Genomic DNA, 18,766 nt, shown 5'->3' with positions numbered 1-18,766 from the left:
ATTAAATTATTTGATGTAATGTTCCCTTTATATGTGAAAATGAAACTTTTGTAAATACATTAAAAACTAAGCAACATGTAGATATTGTGTTAAAAAAAAATTATAATTTCAATATACACTAAAATAAACTTTGTACAAAATATTAAAATCCTTTATGAACACAGTAAAAATATTAAAAACTTTTTAAAAAACTGCAGGAGAAGGATGCATTAACCAAACTCATCAAAATTTATTAATTTATTTGAAACCTTGCAGTATGGTAAATAGTATTTTCTGTTTTACATGTCAAAGCAATAGAGTTAAATATTATAACTGATTTAGAATTAAGGTTCAAACTTAAATTTTATAGTAGAAAACGACACAGCTGTGTAATTAGTAACTTTGGTTGTGGTGTTCACAGTTATTTTTTAAATGATATGGTAAACAAGTAGAACTTTTAAATAGAGAGAAAAGGCTTAATAAAAAAAGACTAATTAAATTAAAGTAAACTTAAATTTATAAGCAAGCTGATTAAAAATAAGCTTACAGTGAGTTACCATCTCTTTATTATATATAGAGGAAACATTTGTTTGTATGTTAGCAAAATCTCAAGATCCGTTAAAATAATCGCTACCAAATTTTAACAGTAGCTTCATTATGTAATCTGGAGTGTTCTAGGCTATATTAAGAGGAAAAATTATTTATTAAAATGTGTAAATGACAAATAATCCATTATGGTGCTGCACTTTTCATTCAGGCCACTAGGTGGCAAGCCACTAAATTCTCATACTCATTTCTTATGGCAAACCAATACCAAGATATTTTTCAATAGAGGTCTTACTGAAATTGAAGACAGCGACATATTGCGAGAGATTCATAATCAGTATCAAGAAAAAAGTACAGAAGATAAATAGATTAAAATTTGTTTACACGTTGTTATAGTGCAAGAGCACACTAAGAAAGGATTTTTTTGAAATTCCAATTTAAAGGGTAAATGGAGTAACAATGAAATTTACTATTTTTTAAATTTATTGGTAATAAATGAAGATATCAGCTTGATTTTTTGGTGTATGTGTGTGTATGTAATCTTTACGTGAATATCAACCTAATTTCTAAACTTTTTGAAATTCTTTGTTTTAATGGTTTTGAATTTTTTTGAAACTTGGCTATTTTTTTAATTTCTTGGTAACAAATGAAGATATCAATCTGATTTTTGGGGACTGTAATCTTCATGTGAACAAACCAATTTTTAGATTTTTGAAATTTGACCTTGAAAGGGAGTAAAGGAATGCAAACAAATTTTGAACAATGATTGCCAATTTTCCCAGTCCCAACTATAGTAAATGAGATATTCAGTAGATCTGGGCTAGAAAATACCTTCAGATAAATATCTAAAAACCACTTTTGGGTTTTTTGAGTTTAGATTTTTGTAAGGGGTACGATGGTATAAGGCACAGCGGTTCAACCAACATAACCACTGTCACCGTTATGGTAATGTGTGACTAGCTGCACCTGCCTCTGATTAACTGACTAAAATACATAAAATAAAAAAGTTGACAGGGATGGAAAATGCAAGTAACCAAACATATAGTGCGATCAAGGCTGCAACAAAAAAAACCTCTAACAACAGTTAGAGGTTTTTGTTTAAAAAAACAACAGTTTTTTTTTTTTTTACCAAATTATTATGGACAATAAAATTCTGAACAGATAAAAAAAATGTTAATATCATGAAATGACAAAATAATAAAAAACTTGATAGGTGTATAACATTACCTTATATGTTCGTTTTGTAGTTGTTTTAGTTGTATGGTTAGGAGAAAGTGGACTGTTCCCTGGGCTGCCCATATTCAAAGGGGATAAACTTAGCGATTCAGAACCACCTGGTGAATCAGGATTTGGATGTTTTGGACTATTAGATGCACTACCAATAACCTAAAAAAAAAAAAAATAAAATATTTAATTTGTGTGTTATAAAAGAATTACTATTCAAGAGAGCAGAATCTGTAGTTAGCAATTAATTAGTCCACATGTAAAGAAAATAAGGATGAATACTAAATTTAGTACTTATATTATTAATTACTCTATCTCACTAATATTGGTATTATATTAGTAATGTAATATTTTCTCTTTTGACAAATAAGTTTTATATATATATATATATATATAAAATTATTTCACTGTATATCAATATTAATAAAAAAGTGCAGAAATTAGACAAAAATCGCAATTTGAGAGACTTCTTTCAGTCCTTAGACTAACTTTAGTCTTGATTCTCAATTATATCTTGCAGGCAAAATAAAAATACGTCAGTACCTACCTATATATGATCAGTTGCAAATTTTTTTTCTTTTCTTTTACTTTAAATAAAATTTTTATTTTCTGTGTGGGCTGTAGTTGAGAATCTACACTGAATGATGGTCTAAGAAGCAAAAGAAATAACAGTTTCTTTACATAAAATTATTTACAATCGGAGAAAGCAGAAATAGAATATTGTATGATCAAAACAAGATTTGCTGAAAATTGGTATTTGGTGGGCCAGAGAAATTTTCTTTGCAATGATAGCAAGAGTGGTTTATGTAACAGGGTGTACACATATATATATATACAAATACTTACTGTATATACATCTGTTCATAGCCGTGTTGTTGACATTAGTTGACATGGAAACACTGGAGTAATGAGCAACATGTGTTTGCTGTAAAATCATATTACAAAAATGGTGACTGCAAACAAGCCATCTGTAGGGAGTTTGCCAACACAATTAATCTTGTTATTACAATCCTGTCCCATCTGCTCATGCAATAAATAGCTAAGTTAGGAAATTTAAAGAAATATTGTCAGCACACAAGAAAATAGCTACTTGTAAGGCAAGAAGAGTTTGCTTACCTGCAGATGTTGGAGCTGTAAAGTTGCTATTTTGTGAAGTCTGATATTATCACCCCAAAGCTAGATTCTAGGTGGCTTACAAGTTTATGAAGAATATAAATAATAATAATATTAATATAAATATTGTCAAAAGATTTGAATTTTAACCATATAAATTGCAATTTGTCCAAGAACTGAAGCATTAGAACTTAGAAATATGAACATTTTTGTGAGTTAATTTTAAATAAGATTGAAAATAACCAAAATTATCTTCCCAATTTATAGATGTCAAATGAAGTAAATTTTTACTTACATGGTTTTATAATGAACAAAATTTCTGATACTAAGCATTAGAAAATCCAAAACTCTTCACGAGTGACCTATTCACACAAAAACGTAGTTTTTTGGTGCACTGTCTCATTCCAGAGAATTTCTGCACCATATTTCTTTTAAAATAAGAATGTACATACAACAAGCATTACTGCAGCTTGATAAATAAGTTTGATAAAACATTTTTAACTTATCAGTTACGACAACTTGGTGGTTCTCCTTAGTTATCTCAAGAAATGGAAACATTCCATGGTTTGGATTTAAGTAAATAAGACTACTTTTTGTGGGGATGCTTGAAAAGAAGGGTTTACAACACTAAATATATTAAGTAAAAAATGAGTATTACTATAATTACTGCTACTATACTGTTACTAAATAGCTGTACGATGTACAATAAACAGTGATATTCAATTATCCTGTATAAGTTTCTATAGTATCTATTGTAGTGGTTCTAAATAGATGATATACAAGAGGTGGCTGAAATGTAATGAACACTGGAAGATATCAGGAGAACAAAATTTTGCACAACATTAATAGAGCTGCCACCTTGTAGTTTCATTCTCCTACTACTAACAATCAAAAATTTGTTGACCTATGCCCTCTTATTCTCTTTCAGTAACCAGTGCTGTAGAATCGAACGCGCCTGCTATGTCAACACATCTAAAAATGTGAGGCGATTGAATTTTTAACAGTAGAAAAAGTGAATGCTAGTAACATTCATTATCATCTAAAAGCCATTTATTGTAATGAAACTGTTACACAAAGTACAGTGAATAGGTGGGCAGAATAGTGAAGCTGGTAAAGAGAATATTCAAGATGAACCTTGCAGCGGTTGACAAGGTTCTGTGACTGATGAAAAGCACCAAAAGAGATGAATGAATTGATTCATAATGGACAGTTGCATCACACAACAACATATATCCAGACAGGCATATTAAAGAATGAGTAGGACAGATTGCAATATGAGTGACTATGCAACACATTTCAGCCACCCATAGTAATTTAAGTTTTTATTGATAAACACAATTAACAACCAGTCATATTAATAAACAAATAACAACTAGTCATATCAAAAAACTACAATAATAAAAAATATTTTTCACAGATTTAAAATAATGTGATTCTAACCTGTGGTGACTGGTGTGCCGCAGTTAGAGCTACAGGTACAGGAACAGTTGTAGGTGTTGTGATGAGCAAAGTAGCTGTCTGTGTCGACTGTTGAGGATGTGGTAAAATTGGCACTGGCTGGGTTTTATCTCCTCGTCTGTTACCTGGTGTTGCAGTAAACATAAACGTATCAGGTGTTGATGTAACTAACTGTACAGGCTGTATCAAATTTCTTACAGAACTGCTTCCACCTGTGCCACTGCTAAAGAAAAATATTTAATTTTTAAAAACATAATTAACAATATTGACAGAAGAACAAAAAAAAAAAAACACTACTAATTTAATGAAAACTATGAATTGCTGTGATCATTACATAACTACGTTATTCCACTATAACTGGCTGCTATGTTCATGGGTATATTAAATTGATGAAGTGATCATAAAAGTTAACAGTAGTGATGGGCTGTCAAATACTCAAATACTAAAAAGTATTTGATTTCAAATATGACAATATGTAAAATTTAAATATCTCATAATGAAGCAAAGTGCAGTATTGTCTTTAGCAAGGAGAATATTACATTTGACTGAAAACATGTCCAACACACAATATTTATTATTAATTTTAATAACTATCCATGATATTAAAGTAGAAGTTATTCCTGTCAAACACAATCCAGTCATTTATAATTTAGATATAAACAATCCTTCTTTCTATTAAAAAATAGAAAGAAATATTTCTATTAAATGCCTTCTTACTTTTCCTTTGCCAATTTTCACTTTTCCAATCTTCTTTTAACATGCTTCCTAAGTACTTTTTTCTGTTTTAATTGTTCAATTCTTCCATTTTTTGTATAGACAATCATTAGCATCGATCTCCTACTCTCATTATGCTTTTCTTAATATTTATTTTTATTTCATATTCTGTCATACACCTTATAATTTTGAAATTATCTGTTGAATATTCTGGGCTTAATCTTCTAAAATGTCATTAGCAAACCTTGTACATTTTATTTTCTTTCCTTTAACACTGTAGATACCATGTTAATTAAAATTCATATCATAAACATAAGCAAAGATTAACTACAGGTTAAAATATTTATCAAACATTTGATTATTAATTTTAAATCTAATTTTTATAAATTAAATTGCACTTATATATTTATTCCTGTTTAATTACACGTATTTCAAAATCTCTATAAACTTTGTCATCAGTACAGAAGTTACAAAATACTGGGCGATTCAAAAAGGACTTCACAACTATAAAAGCATATAAAAATTTATTAAGATACCTTAAATATTTAGTTGAGGTCTCATTTCATAGAAAAACACATCAAGTTTGTCATCCAACATTCACTTTGGTTCAATATGGCTTCCATTTGTAATACGAAATACATCCCTCCTGAAGTTGATTTCATTTCAACTGTAGCCAGCAAGGTGGGCATTACCTCTGCAGCTGTGGCATTAATTCAGTATTAGCTCAACAAGATCAGCAGGCAAAGGGGGTACATAAATCCGATCTTTAATGAAACCCCACAAGAAAAGAATCTAGCAGGATCAAACCTGGGGAGTGAGGTGGCCATACAATTGGACCTTCATAAACACTCGACCAACTTGGGAATCGGATATCAAGAAAATCTTGGACTTCTAGGTGGTAGTGAGGTGATAATCCGTCTTGCTGATAGTAATGATGTCCATTTTAATCATTATTGTCTAACTGAGGAATTAGAACACTTTGAAGATTGCCTCCTGGAAGAATGGGGTACAGTCTTTGTTTGCTTAAGGCACAAAAAACAATCACCTTAGGGCTATCACAATGCACTGTAAACTTTCATGAAGGTTTTTGCTTCCCCATATTCGACAGTTATGGGTGTTCACTCATTACTAAAAATTACATAGTTTAAAAATGTATCATTGTCTGCAACTTTATCCATCATTTCCATACAAAACTGCAGCCAAGCAACTTTGTCATTATCTGTAATGTGTTGAACCATGGCTAGTTGTATGGCTTCAAGTGCAATCGTTTACATAATATGCGTCAAACAGTTGTTTGTGGAATGCCAGTCCCATGTGATGCACGTTGAATTGATTACTTCAGACTACGTGCAAAGCTTTCTTGGAGTTGTTCCACAGCAGCTTCATGGACACGTGAGCATCCTGGTGTTTTTGTATGTTTAACCGTTTAGCAGAAAAACCTGTCTCAACAAAGGTTTAGTGATAAGAGTAAATTGTATGCCTACTAGGAGGCTCCTTACTGTATTCTACAAAAATTATGTTGAACTGCCATTGCTGAATACAAATTCATTATACCAAAACACACAGTGAGCATGTTCTGCACCAGTAAATGTATGCATTTTTAACAACATTGGTGAAAGTGCTGGTAGCCAAATTCAGTACTAATGAACTACGTAGGTCAAGACTTGATGTGTTTTGCAATGAAATGAGACCTCAACTGAATCTGTAAGTTATCTCAATAAATTTTTATATGCTTTTAAAGTTATGAATTCCTTTTTCAATCCCCCAGTATATAATGAATTTAACAAATCCCTTTTATTTGTTTTTACATTCTATTACACTGGTTTTCAAATATTTTACTGAATTCCTATTAAATATGTCTAACACTTGCTGTTTTAAATATCATATACACTTGAGCTACCAACAATTCCAAGGGATTCAAATGATGTTCTAAGTTAAGTGTTCAACTTTATGCTCAAAATTTTAACTAAATTATCGATTAAGTATAAACATTAAAATGATAATATTTGGAAAAATTGGTAGATACAAGGTCTTTCTAATATAAGAATATAAAAAAAATATATGATAAAATATAAATTATAAAGTTATTCATAAATTAATTAAAAATGAAATACGGTAAAGAAAAAAAAATGTATTACCTATGACTAGGATAAGCGACAGACTGTGATGTTGAAAGACTTGATTGGTTGTTGACAGTATTTGTCGATGTATTTGACTGATTCTGATTAAAATTATACGCAGATGAATCTAATGTGCTGTTTCCAGTCATTTGTAGTGAACTGGAGTTAGAATTATTTTTATCTTGCACTACAGAAGTTTTACTATTAGTAGCAGCCAAAGAACCAGGTAGTGGTGCTCTATAAGTGAACACTGTACCTGTATTACAACCTGCAGACAGAATTAAAAAAATGTATGTACAACAATAATTATAAGAAATTAAAATAAAATAACAAATAATTTAATTAAAATCATTCATAACATATGTAAAAAAAACTTATTTTACATTACATGATAAGTTTTAAAAAAGAATGATGGCTTATCAACAGGCATATCATAATCTGTTATTAAGTCAAAACTTTTTTATACAACATTTTGAAATATATATAGTATATGGTATAACCCACACAATAATATCCTTTTATAGACAAGATATAAAGATGATGACATTTCAGCAACACTTAACACTTAACACTATTATAAAAAAGAATATTCAATAATTTTAAATGAATTAAATTAATATAACAAAAAATTAAAATTTACTATAAAAACTAATATTAGATCAATAAGTTTTATAAATGTATGATTAAATATCAATGAAAACAACAAAACAGGACCAAGTTTTTTGAAAACCAACACATTAATACTATTCAGAGTGAATTACATCATTCTTTGTCACATAAAATATATATTATGTTACGATGTAAAACGTATACAAATACGTACACAATAACAAAATAAAATTAACAAATAAGATTTGATATAAGGTTATTTCTATAGAGGATATTAATAAAAAAGAATATAAAAAAAAACGATACAAAAAATAAATACTTCATTAATTCCATTTGAAAAAACATACACTTGTGAAATATTTTAAGCATAACTATATTAATAAAAAATACAAATAAAATAGTTAATGTTTATAATAGGGAAAATTGTGCTACATCTTTTAGATCTTTATTTACAGATCTAAACCATTTGGTTTAGCAAAATATTTTATCACAGAATAAATGTAATAATGGTAGGATATATAAAGAATTAATTGCAATAAGTATAAAAAAATAAGAATTGGTAAAATAAAAAAAATATATGTATCAGTAAAATAAATAAAATAAAATAAGAGTAAAATTAACAGATCCTTTAAAAAGAGATTTTTATAACATTTGAGAGCATACATAAATAAAGAATTTTTTCAACCTTTGCTGATAATCTCATTACACATAAACATATATAAATGAAAACAGTTTTTAAAGTATTACAGTTATAAATATAAATGAACAGACAGGTTTAAAAAAAAATCAATTGTTTAAATTGGCACACCTGTCTTGATGGCTGTGTTAACTTTCAATTGGTGAGGTGACGTCAAAATGATGGCGCGCATCTGGTTGCTACATTGCATGATTACTGCCACCCTTGATCACATAATGAAACATGCTTTGTAGCAGCTGGTTATTTTTTAGTTATAGCTAAATTGCTGTGCACTGAGAATTTTTATAGTGTTTGATTTTTCTCAATCAATTGTCCAACATCAAATTGACATGTGTTCACCATTAATGTAAGTACAATCTCCTTTTGTAAAATGATCAACTAATGCGGATTTTTGTTTAAATATTTATTTTTTTGCATCTAGTTGTTTTAATTTTATTAGCAAATCATATTAATTTTTTCCAGCATAAAAATGAATGTGAATGATCAGAATTTCAAATAAGGAATTCTTCGTGAACTGGATGGATGGGAAAGCGAGGATTCAGATATTGATGAACCAATTACAGGTCAAAATAGGAAACAAGGTGCAAACGGTAATCAAGAATGGGCTAGAGATGAAAATCGAGGGCTGGTTGCTGTAGGAAATTAGGTACAAGCTGTTGATCGGAATGACTGTATTGTCAATGAACATGACACAGTTCTGAGGTTAAAGTTTCAAGAGGCGGTGAAAACATAAGAATTGATAAACATGGAGAAGTAGATGAAAATGTTTATCTGAGTACATCCACTTTTAGGTGGTCTAAAGTAGAAATGAGAAGAAATGTCCGAGTTGCGGCGCATAATATATAAAGAATTGGTACAGGCGTACTATTCAAAATGAAAGTGAAATTGAAGTATTGAATAAACTATTTTCCTATTTTCTATTTTAGTGTTTTACTGTATTAAAAAGTGGTATAAAGTATTAAAGGTGTTTTAAAAATCTTTACTCACCAAACAATAACTAAAATTAAAAATTTACTTAAGAATGACGTAAAAAACAAAAAAAATATTAAGGGGTGTCAAAATGACGTCACCTCACTGTATGTGTTGGCGAAATGTCACCTCACCAACTGAAGGTTAACTGTAACTAATTTTAATTCAGTTGATCATGACAACTATTAATTTTAAAATGAGAAAAGCACAGACAAAAGCAAAAGTAATGCATTACCTGAGATAGTATTAATGGAACTGATGATAAATCAATGGATTAAAAAATACTTATATAAATCGGTAGGTTATTAATTTATTAGATAAACTGAGTGTCTATTAATTTGACAGGAACACATTTGTTTTACAAAAATTAGATATATCAATAGGTTTTTTAAATTACAGTTTTTATAAGGTCCTTTTGCAGCTATATAGTACTGCCATTAATCAAACAGATATTAGAATCACTCCTATAACACTTTCTTGTTTTCTGGAAACCTTCAGGTCCATCAGTGTGTTACCAATGATATCCTTACGTTAGTTTCTTTTAAAAACAATTTTGAGGAAGGAAATAACTAAAAATATGGTTTAACAATAAAAAAAGACAAAAATAAAGAACTAAATGTAATAATAATAATAATTCAAACACAGGAAGGTATCAAGTAAAAGAATATAGCAATGATTCAGAGAACTTACACAGTGCTGAGCAAAGTTATTTCTTGACCAGCGAGGACTCATGTGCTGGTAATAGTATATTGAAGAACATGATGCATTTTTAAATCATTTTAGATAGGCACCCACAAAGAATGAATTTTTTATAGTATTAATATGATCTTACAAAAATGCTTGTTTCTCACAAATTTGTATTTTTTTCATTTAATCAATGTTTTATTGAGTAATATTAATGTTTTCAATTATCATATTTGTGCAACGCACCAACAGATATTTATCTGTAAGCTAATTCATGAATCGGCTGCAGTATTGATTATGTACATACTGTATGAGCATTTACAGTCAGGCATCCTATTCTCCCCTTGATTTCTCTTCTGTGTGGTATGTATATCTTTCATCAACACTCCTCTATTATGTTTTTATGTTATACTGAGTAATTTTAAACATTAAATTCTGACATTGAAGGATTAATATCAGGCTGGAAGCACTTCATCTGAATATAAAATTTACAAAGAGTTCTATCACTGACTGACAGATAGCGTGAAAGGCGGTGAAAGCTTATAAGATACAGGTGCCCTGTATTTTCTAAGAATACAGTGGGAGCATGTGTACCGGATAACAGGGACTTGGAACACATGAACATTACAAGCATTAGAAAAAAAAATACTGCAGCTAACATGCTAATGATGGGTATTTTGAACCGCAATACCACAACCATGTTGCACAATACATAGCTGTTACTAATGTTAAAGAAAAACCAAGGCTGTGACAACTATATTGTGACATCAAAAATGTTTACCTTAAAAATTTTTCTGACTTGATTACTAATTCAAATTTAAGGAAATTTTATAAATTTATTTTATATTTACTGCAAGAGAAAAATCAGCATTGTAAATTTAAAACTATTTACATTGGTAATCACACCCTTTTCTTTCATGATCTTTTAATCTTTCATCAACAATTATATGAAAATGAAACATTCCATGATGGATGGAGCACACTAAGATAATTACAACATTAGAAATAAATGAAACAAGCACAGACTTGATGAAAAAAAACAGATAAATGTCGAAAATCAAGTATTTTCAAACAGAATTGCTAATTGCCAAATTAAAAAAAATTCGTTAAAAAATCATAAAGACATAAAAGACAGTGATTTGCAATCATTAAATAAAATGCAAATAAGATTTGGATAGCAAACCTTCACTATTAATACAAGTAAATGAGTTAGACCAGTAATTCCCAAACTGTGCACCGCACAGGGGCAGCCTCTTCACAGGGGCGCCGAAAAATATTGTAAAAGCTTCATAATTAATTGAACCAAGACATTTATAATTACTAATTTAATGTTAATAAAGTAAAAAAAAATAATGAAGATACACAAATTTTATTTATTTTTATCTCTTACTTACAAGTACTCATACTTTTACTTAGGGTAGAACACCAAGAAAAAATCTTAACTGAAAAAGGACGCTGCAACTAAGAAAAGTTTAGGAACCAATGAGTTAGATCATCGAGAATAATCAATTAATTTCCTATATTGTACTTTATTTATTGAAAGGATTATAAGAACATAGAACATTATACATATGACTTAACTATTAAACATAAGTAATATAATAAGATACATACTTGAGGTTAATAACTGGGCAAGTAAGGCACTAGAACTATTTTGTGGTGTATTTATAGCTGGATCACTAGCTGTCGATACAAGTGGCGGAGGATGAGATTTAGCTGGTGCGATTAAACATGATCCACTACGAGACCTGTTTCGATGTTTTAACTGTTAACATGTAAAAAATTTCATGTCACTATGATTATTACTTGATGGCTTACATATGAATAATGGACCGATCATATATGTTTGTGAGTAACTTAGTGATGGGTCTCTACTGAAAAGAGTTACAACAGCTATCTGAATCACTGTAGGATGCAGGATTAAATTCAGTAAATGTGATTTTATACATTAATCAAGCACACATGTAAATATGTAGTATGTGCTACATGCATTAAAAAAAATTATAAACACACACACACAAATATATATATATATATATATATATATACATATATATATTTTCTATTTTAACATATATTTTTATTTTTTAATTTACTTTAACATTTTTCATATGTAAAGGCAAATAGTTAAATTTAAAAAAAATTCTGATTCAAAATTTAATATGAAAAATGTTTTCCTTTTTTTTTGTATCTTTAGCTGTAATCCATTTCTTATTATATAATAATAAATTATTTAAAATAAGCATTTCTACATTATGCATCACCATCAATTAAAATAAATTGTTATTGAAATTTTAAATAACACATTCTAAATATTAAAATGCAACCAATCATCAATTTTAATACTTTAAGTACTATCAATAGATTAAAATTTTAATAAACTTATTCAATTCTTTACAGGAATAACAACTTTTACTCAATCTTTAGTTCCTTTCCTTCATTCAGAATTCATATTTTTTATTTTGGTTTAGCTTGACATATTAAATATGACAATAATTTGACATGCTGTACCAAAGTAAAAAAAAAACAACATATGGGGGAAAACTGAATATGGACTAAAACTAAAAATATGTTCTTAAAATTGAATTTATCATACCTTTTACTATACAGAATGATTCTAAAATGCACGATAATCTCTTGGAAGATGAATCTATAATAAAAAATATGAAAACAAGTTCATATCAACATAGGCCAGAAAATAGTTCATTAGCAAGTTTCGACTCATGAAACATATAGCTCTGCTTTCTGGTACCCCTGTGAAATTAATGCATATTAAAATTCTTGGGGTACAAATTGAGGGGAAATTTTGATGCTTTCTTTTGATTTTTGATCTAAGAAATTGAATAAAAGTGTTCCCATATCTCTATCTCATTAAATTTTATGAAAAATAGGGTAAAACAAGGTTTTATTGAAAAATATACTTTTTTAGATTTAGAATAAAATAATTTTGTTAATTTACCGATAAACAATTAAAAATTCTTAGTTAAATTTGTAGAGAATTTAATTCTAAGAAAATTAATGTAAATGTCTATTAAAATTAAACATAAATTTGAGAAGTTCAACTTTAATTAGAAACAAACTGGACTGGAAAAGTGATGCACAGAACAATTTGCATACAACTGCTAAAAAAAAAAAAAAATAAATTTGAAAGACATCCTTCGAAAATGGATTAAAAATTTTTATTTTTTCATAGGTAAATTAAGAAATTTATTTTATCCCAAACCTAAAAGTATATTTTTCAAAAAAGTGTTTTCGTGTTTTACCATGTTTTTCTTCAAATCTAAGTGAGATAGAGGTCTGGGATTGCTTTTATCCAATTTCTTACATCAAAAACCATAAGAAAGCATCAAATTTACCCCTCCATTTGTACCCCAAGAATTTTAGTAAAGTTTAATTTCACAGAGGTAGTAGAAATCAGGGCTAACTGTTTCATAAGCTGAAACTGCTAATGAACTGTTTTCTGACCTATGTTTATATGAACTTTTTTTCTTATTTTGGCTATAGAATCATCTCCCAAGAGATTGCTGTGCAATTTAGAATTACACCCTGTACATATGCATATATAACTGTGTGTGTGAAACGATTAAGAATTAACTCCATCTAAGTTTCAAGAAAATAATTTCTAGATACTAATTTCCACTATTTTCATAGGGCTAATAGACAAGGAAAAATCAGCTGTTGAAAAAAGTATTAATTTCCTAAAAATAAGAAATCAGCAAGATAAATTTTATATCAATAAATAAATTAACATTTACATATTTAAGATCTCAATTATTTGAGATAACATGAACTGAATCGACCTTAGATTATGAACATCAGATAATATTTAAAGAAGAGCAATATGAAAGAATATCTTTTTAGGTCAGTAAATTACAAAATTCAGTAATTTACTAATTTCATCATTGCATAAATATATATTTATTTAAATTCAGTATTGATATATTAATATCACATTAAAATGTTGATAATTCATTACGTTTATAATTTTTATTTGAAATTAATTTTAAAATACTTTTTCTTAATTAATGTTTTTATTAACACATCAATTAAATCTAGAGAATAAAGCAATTAGATGAGTTATAGAAAGCTTAATCTTAAAATACTTATTTTAATTATATCAATTGGTAACTTCAAATTAATCAATGTTAATAAATATTATGAATATTCATAATAATCTACTTAAAAATGTTATATGTTGTTTATTACCTGCACAATAAAACAATACACACTTCACATTTCAAAAAGAAAAAAAACATGTAATAACTTAAAACTAAAAAGGTGGTCATATGATGTTTTCTTTTATGAAGTTGTATAATTTATAACCTTTAATAACATACATGTGATGATCATTTTACTGAAATATAATTATAACAAATTTATTAAAAAGCAATTCAACAAAATAGAATATTACAATTAAAAAAAATCATAACATTATAAAATACATTTACAATACAATTATGACATATTTGAAAAGATCATTCACAAAATATGAAGATATAATGATATTCCCATACATAATACATATGTATAATGTTGGTGTTGTAATGTAAAATGTTTATACCAACATATCTGATATATATATAAATAAAATTGTTATCCTTTTATTAATAAGAAAATACTGACCTCTGCGGCATAATGGTAGTATCTGCCTTTCATTCAGAGGTTCTGAGTTTGACTCCTGGTCAAACAAGGCATTTTTACACAAGCTAAAAAAATTTATTTCATTATCATCCATCGGTAGCTGTTACAGGATCCTAGCCAGAATAAAATGGAATATAGATGAGTTAATTTCTGTCAGTCTGTCTTTAGTTCCAAGTCAATTATAGACATTCAATATATCTAATCATTGTTATGGGGGAACAGATTATGGATAATTGTGTCAAAAAATAAAAGAAGAAAATAATCTTAAAATTTCAGCCGGATGAGATTTTAGTCTATTTCCATAAATTAGTAAAGAAAGTCGAAAAGTAGAAAATAAGATTTGTATTAAAACAGCACTGATTCTTGAATATGTAGAGGACATAGCCACACAATATAATTAGTTCTGAAGGATTCAAGCATAAAGATTGTTATAAAAAAAGAATTAATTAAAGCTATAAATACAAATATAAAATTTATAAGAAATTCTCATCTATGAATTGCCGTTTACTTATGTTAATATTTATTTACTGGATCGCTACGTGATCTTAATAAGTTTTAGTCGTGTAATGAAATTTATGGAAATCTATAACACTACAAAATAAACAAATATCACGCACTAATAGAATTTTATAAAGTAAATTACATTAAATACAGATGATTTAAAAATACAAAAATAATTATTTTCTTATCTTTGTAGGAGATTGTACAACAATTTGCTTATTTTATTATACATATAGGTAACAATTTATTTTATCCAATCTATAAATAGCTGATTATATTTTTATACGCGATATAAGAAAACAGAATGAAAAAATATAAGCTGGATGTAATCACAAGTAATTAAAAGCAAAGTCTTTGCTCTACTGGTACGTTCTAAAGCCACCCACCTCATCAAAAAATCTTAAAAAGGGTCATGTCACAACACATCATACTTATTAGAAAAACTAATAAATGCATTGAAACTTTGTCTAGTCTTACTTTATTACTTTAATAATACAAGGATAACAGTGTTAGAACCAGGTTGCTATGAGCTTCTGAAGAAATGAACAATTTTTTAAAAAAATACTTAAACTTCTGCACTCCTTGTACAAACAGGCTAAAACTTTTTAACATATTTAAAAATATGCTAACTAGTCTGAAAGAAATTTTTTTGTCATAAATTACAAAAGCTTCTTGGTCTGAAAGTAATTTACTTAAAAATACAATAAAAATCAGGTTTTTTTTTCTGTTAATAATTGGGATGTGAATCGACTGTTTTTCTTTAGTCCATTAATTAACTACAAAAAAATGAACAAACTTTTACATGTGCCATGAATCCGACTTTTGTACTTCTCAATGATAAAAAGGTTTTAGTCAAATCTTCATCTTTAATTTTACACATTATAGCAGCTGAGTTACCTATCATATAAAAATGGATCTTTCTATTTCCTGGCTATGTGCTTCAGTATGATCCTGAAATCAAGATCATCAATCTAAATGAGAAAAAACCTCTTCTATGCTTATATACACGAAAAACAGAATTTACTAATTTTGTACAAAATAATATTGTGATAATGAAGTTTAAAAGTTTCTGATGATACATACTTGTCTCAGGGAGTACACTACAAAAATTGTTGAAAATGTCAGCTTTAAAAAAATTGCTTTTAACAATATTTCAACTCGATACTAAACTTGGGAATCCTTTAGAATTTTCTGACAGATGGTTATATGTGAGTCAGACAAAAGTAAATGCTGACTTCCAGACAATTATTACAGATTATTTTATACACAATCCCGCAGCAATGAGAGAACTGGAACGGTTACTATTGTCTTATTTAATGGCACCTTCTCATATTACCATAAATACACCTTAAACATTAAATGTTTAATAATTATAAATAATATATTACAGGACAATTACCACTGATATATAATCAAAACCCATCTAAATTTATTTTGTATTAACATTACAATATTATTTATATGTGATTAAGCAGGTTTATAATAATATGCAATGAAAAATTTGCAATTCATATTAAATAAGAATATGATTAAATAATGTATACATGACTTAGATTTTATTTCTGTAAACAAAGATAACAACATTAGTAGTTATTGCCTTGTAGAGTAATGTGTTACTGCTGTTGTCTTGCATAAGTTACAATAACTGGCGCCTGGTATGAAGAACTGTACTCAAACATGAGACAAAAAATTCTCAGCTACAACAGAATATATAGAGCTAACAACAGAAGAAATTACTATAAATTTGATAAAATTTATGAATTATAGTTTTTATTTAAATTCAAATTCCAGGAAAGTTTGCAATACTCTTCATATAAACACTAAAGACAGTGTATCATATATAATTAATATAAAAAATATTATAATAAAAAATTTATACATAACAGGAAAAACAAACCTTTGGTATAGCGAAAACATCTTCATTTCTAGGTTGTTGAGATCCTTGCTTTTCTGATAATGGTAAACTATTCGAACGTATAGATGTCCTTGTATTAGGACTGACTGTATAAACATTAGCCGGTGGAGATGGGGGATTTGATGCAGGATTTGGTGGAGGTGGAGGAGATAATTGTTGCTGTTGCTGGTATGAAGACATATTGTAATAACCAGCAGATTTAACCGATGGTACAGAAGAAGGATGATGATATTGGTATTGATTTTGTGATTGCTGTTGCTGCGTTAGATTCATTGTTGTATTATGATATTGTACAGCAGTCTGTTCTTGTTTTGTCGGTACATGTTGATACGCTGGTGGTGCCAAAGGTAATAATTTAGGAGGTGGGGGTGGAGCTGGTGGAGGTTCAGGTGCCATGTCTTGGTAAGTTGAACCTAAAGCACGGTACAAATCAGTCACGTCAGTTGTTGAATTTCCACCGGTAGTGCTACACTCTTCAGGCACAGGAGGTAATTTTGTATTGTAAAATAATTCTGAAACAGTGTTTAATAAAAATAAAAATGAAAAATCATTCATTTCTCTAAACCATTAATTAAAAAAATAATAGTTATAATGTACATTACTTACAATTTTTCTGTACACAGATGGCTGTTTTGCACGGGTATTGTAAGCAAATGATACCAGTATCATTCTAAACCACATACAAGTATTAACAGATAAAATAGTCCACTTAAATCCTACCAAAGACATCTACAGATCATATGAATTAAGTTTATAATATAAATTTATTATACAAACATGCACATACCCATATCCACATATGCGAGTGAGAGAGCTATGTGATCAGCTGTAACTGGATATCATAACAACATGATGCACATACACTACCCATCCAGTCACAACGCCACTTGTAGATGGTATAAAGGCTTTACTTGAACTGTTCAAGTAAAAAATTCATTCCCTTTTTATCAACCATTTCACTATAGGGTGGACTTGATGCCAAACGACTACCATCTCTAAAAATATAAAGGTCTAGCACTTGGAGACCAGAGGAACTCATAGCTTACATTAGTGATCATGTAATTACATTAATAATCATTGGTAGTCTGGTTGTAGTTCTTTGATTAAGGTCTGCAAAAAGCTGGTATTTCAGTACAATATGTGCTTGAAACACTGAAATATATATATATATAAAATAAAATGATGTTTTTTTTCCATTGAGTCACTTTAGATTCAACACGGTCACAAATCAATCATGGAATAGTCATTTATATTTTCAAAAATAAATAATATTCTGCAGTATTCCTGTGTTAAAAATTACTCACAAGAAGACTATAACATTAAAATTCAGCAATAATCAAGTACAGGTGTCTCATGATAAATCAAATTTGTATGAGCTTCATATTCATAATTAGTGAGTTATACACATGTAAAAATAAGTTAAAAATGTAGTTATTAAGATTAAGATTATTCATTAAGGTTTTATTACTAAAAGTAAACAAAGCTACAGCCTACAGTAAAGTGCACATATAGCCTACAGTAAATTCAATTTTTTACTAATACAAAGTGATAAGAATCTGTCACAGAGGTAATGGAATAGTATAAGTGAGTGTCTAG

General features: G+C 28.4%; 1 protein-coding gene across 3 annotated transcripts in view; it reads right to left on the bottom strand.

The window, feature by feature from the left end:
• Positions 1–18,766, bottom strand: part of Mondo (MLX interacting protein mondo) — a 284,390-nt gene that overhangs the window by 34,088 nt on the left and 231,536 nt on the right. For 2 of the 3 annotated variants that reach the window (XM_075364989.1, XM_075364991.1), the window contains exons 7-11: positions 17,153–17,682; positions 11,728–11,878; positions 7,173–7,422; positions 4,303–4,543; positions 1,753–1,911 (exon numbers count right to left, since the gene is read on the bottom strand). In XM_075364989.1, the coding sequence (XP_075221104.1) occupies positions 1,753–1,911; positions 4,303–4,543; positions 7,173–7,422; positions 11,728–11,878; positions 17,153–17,682 (1,331 nt within the window). The remainder of the gene's footprint in view (positions 1–1,752; positions 1,912–4,302; positions 4,544–7,172; positions 7,423–11,727; positions 11,879–17,152; positions 17,683–18,766) is intronic. The other variant, XM_075364990.1, reaches the window with a different exon arrangement.

The sequence above is a fragment of the Lycorma delicatula genome, chromosome 4, assembly GCF_047948215.1.
Source record: "Lycorma delicatula isolate Av1 chromosome 4, ASM4794821v1, whole genome shotgun sequence".
Classification (NCBI taxonomy): Eukaryota; Metazoa; Arthropoda; class Insecta; order Hemiptera; family Fulgoridae; genus Lycorma; species Lycorma delicatula.
The sequence above is the reverse complement of the archived record's forward strand: the minus strand, read 5'-3'. Positions and strand labels throughout refer to the sequence as shown.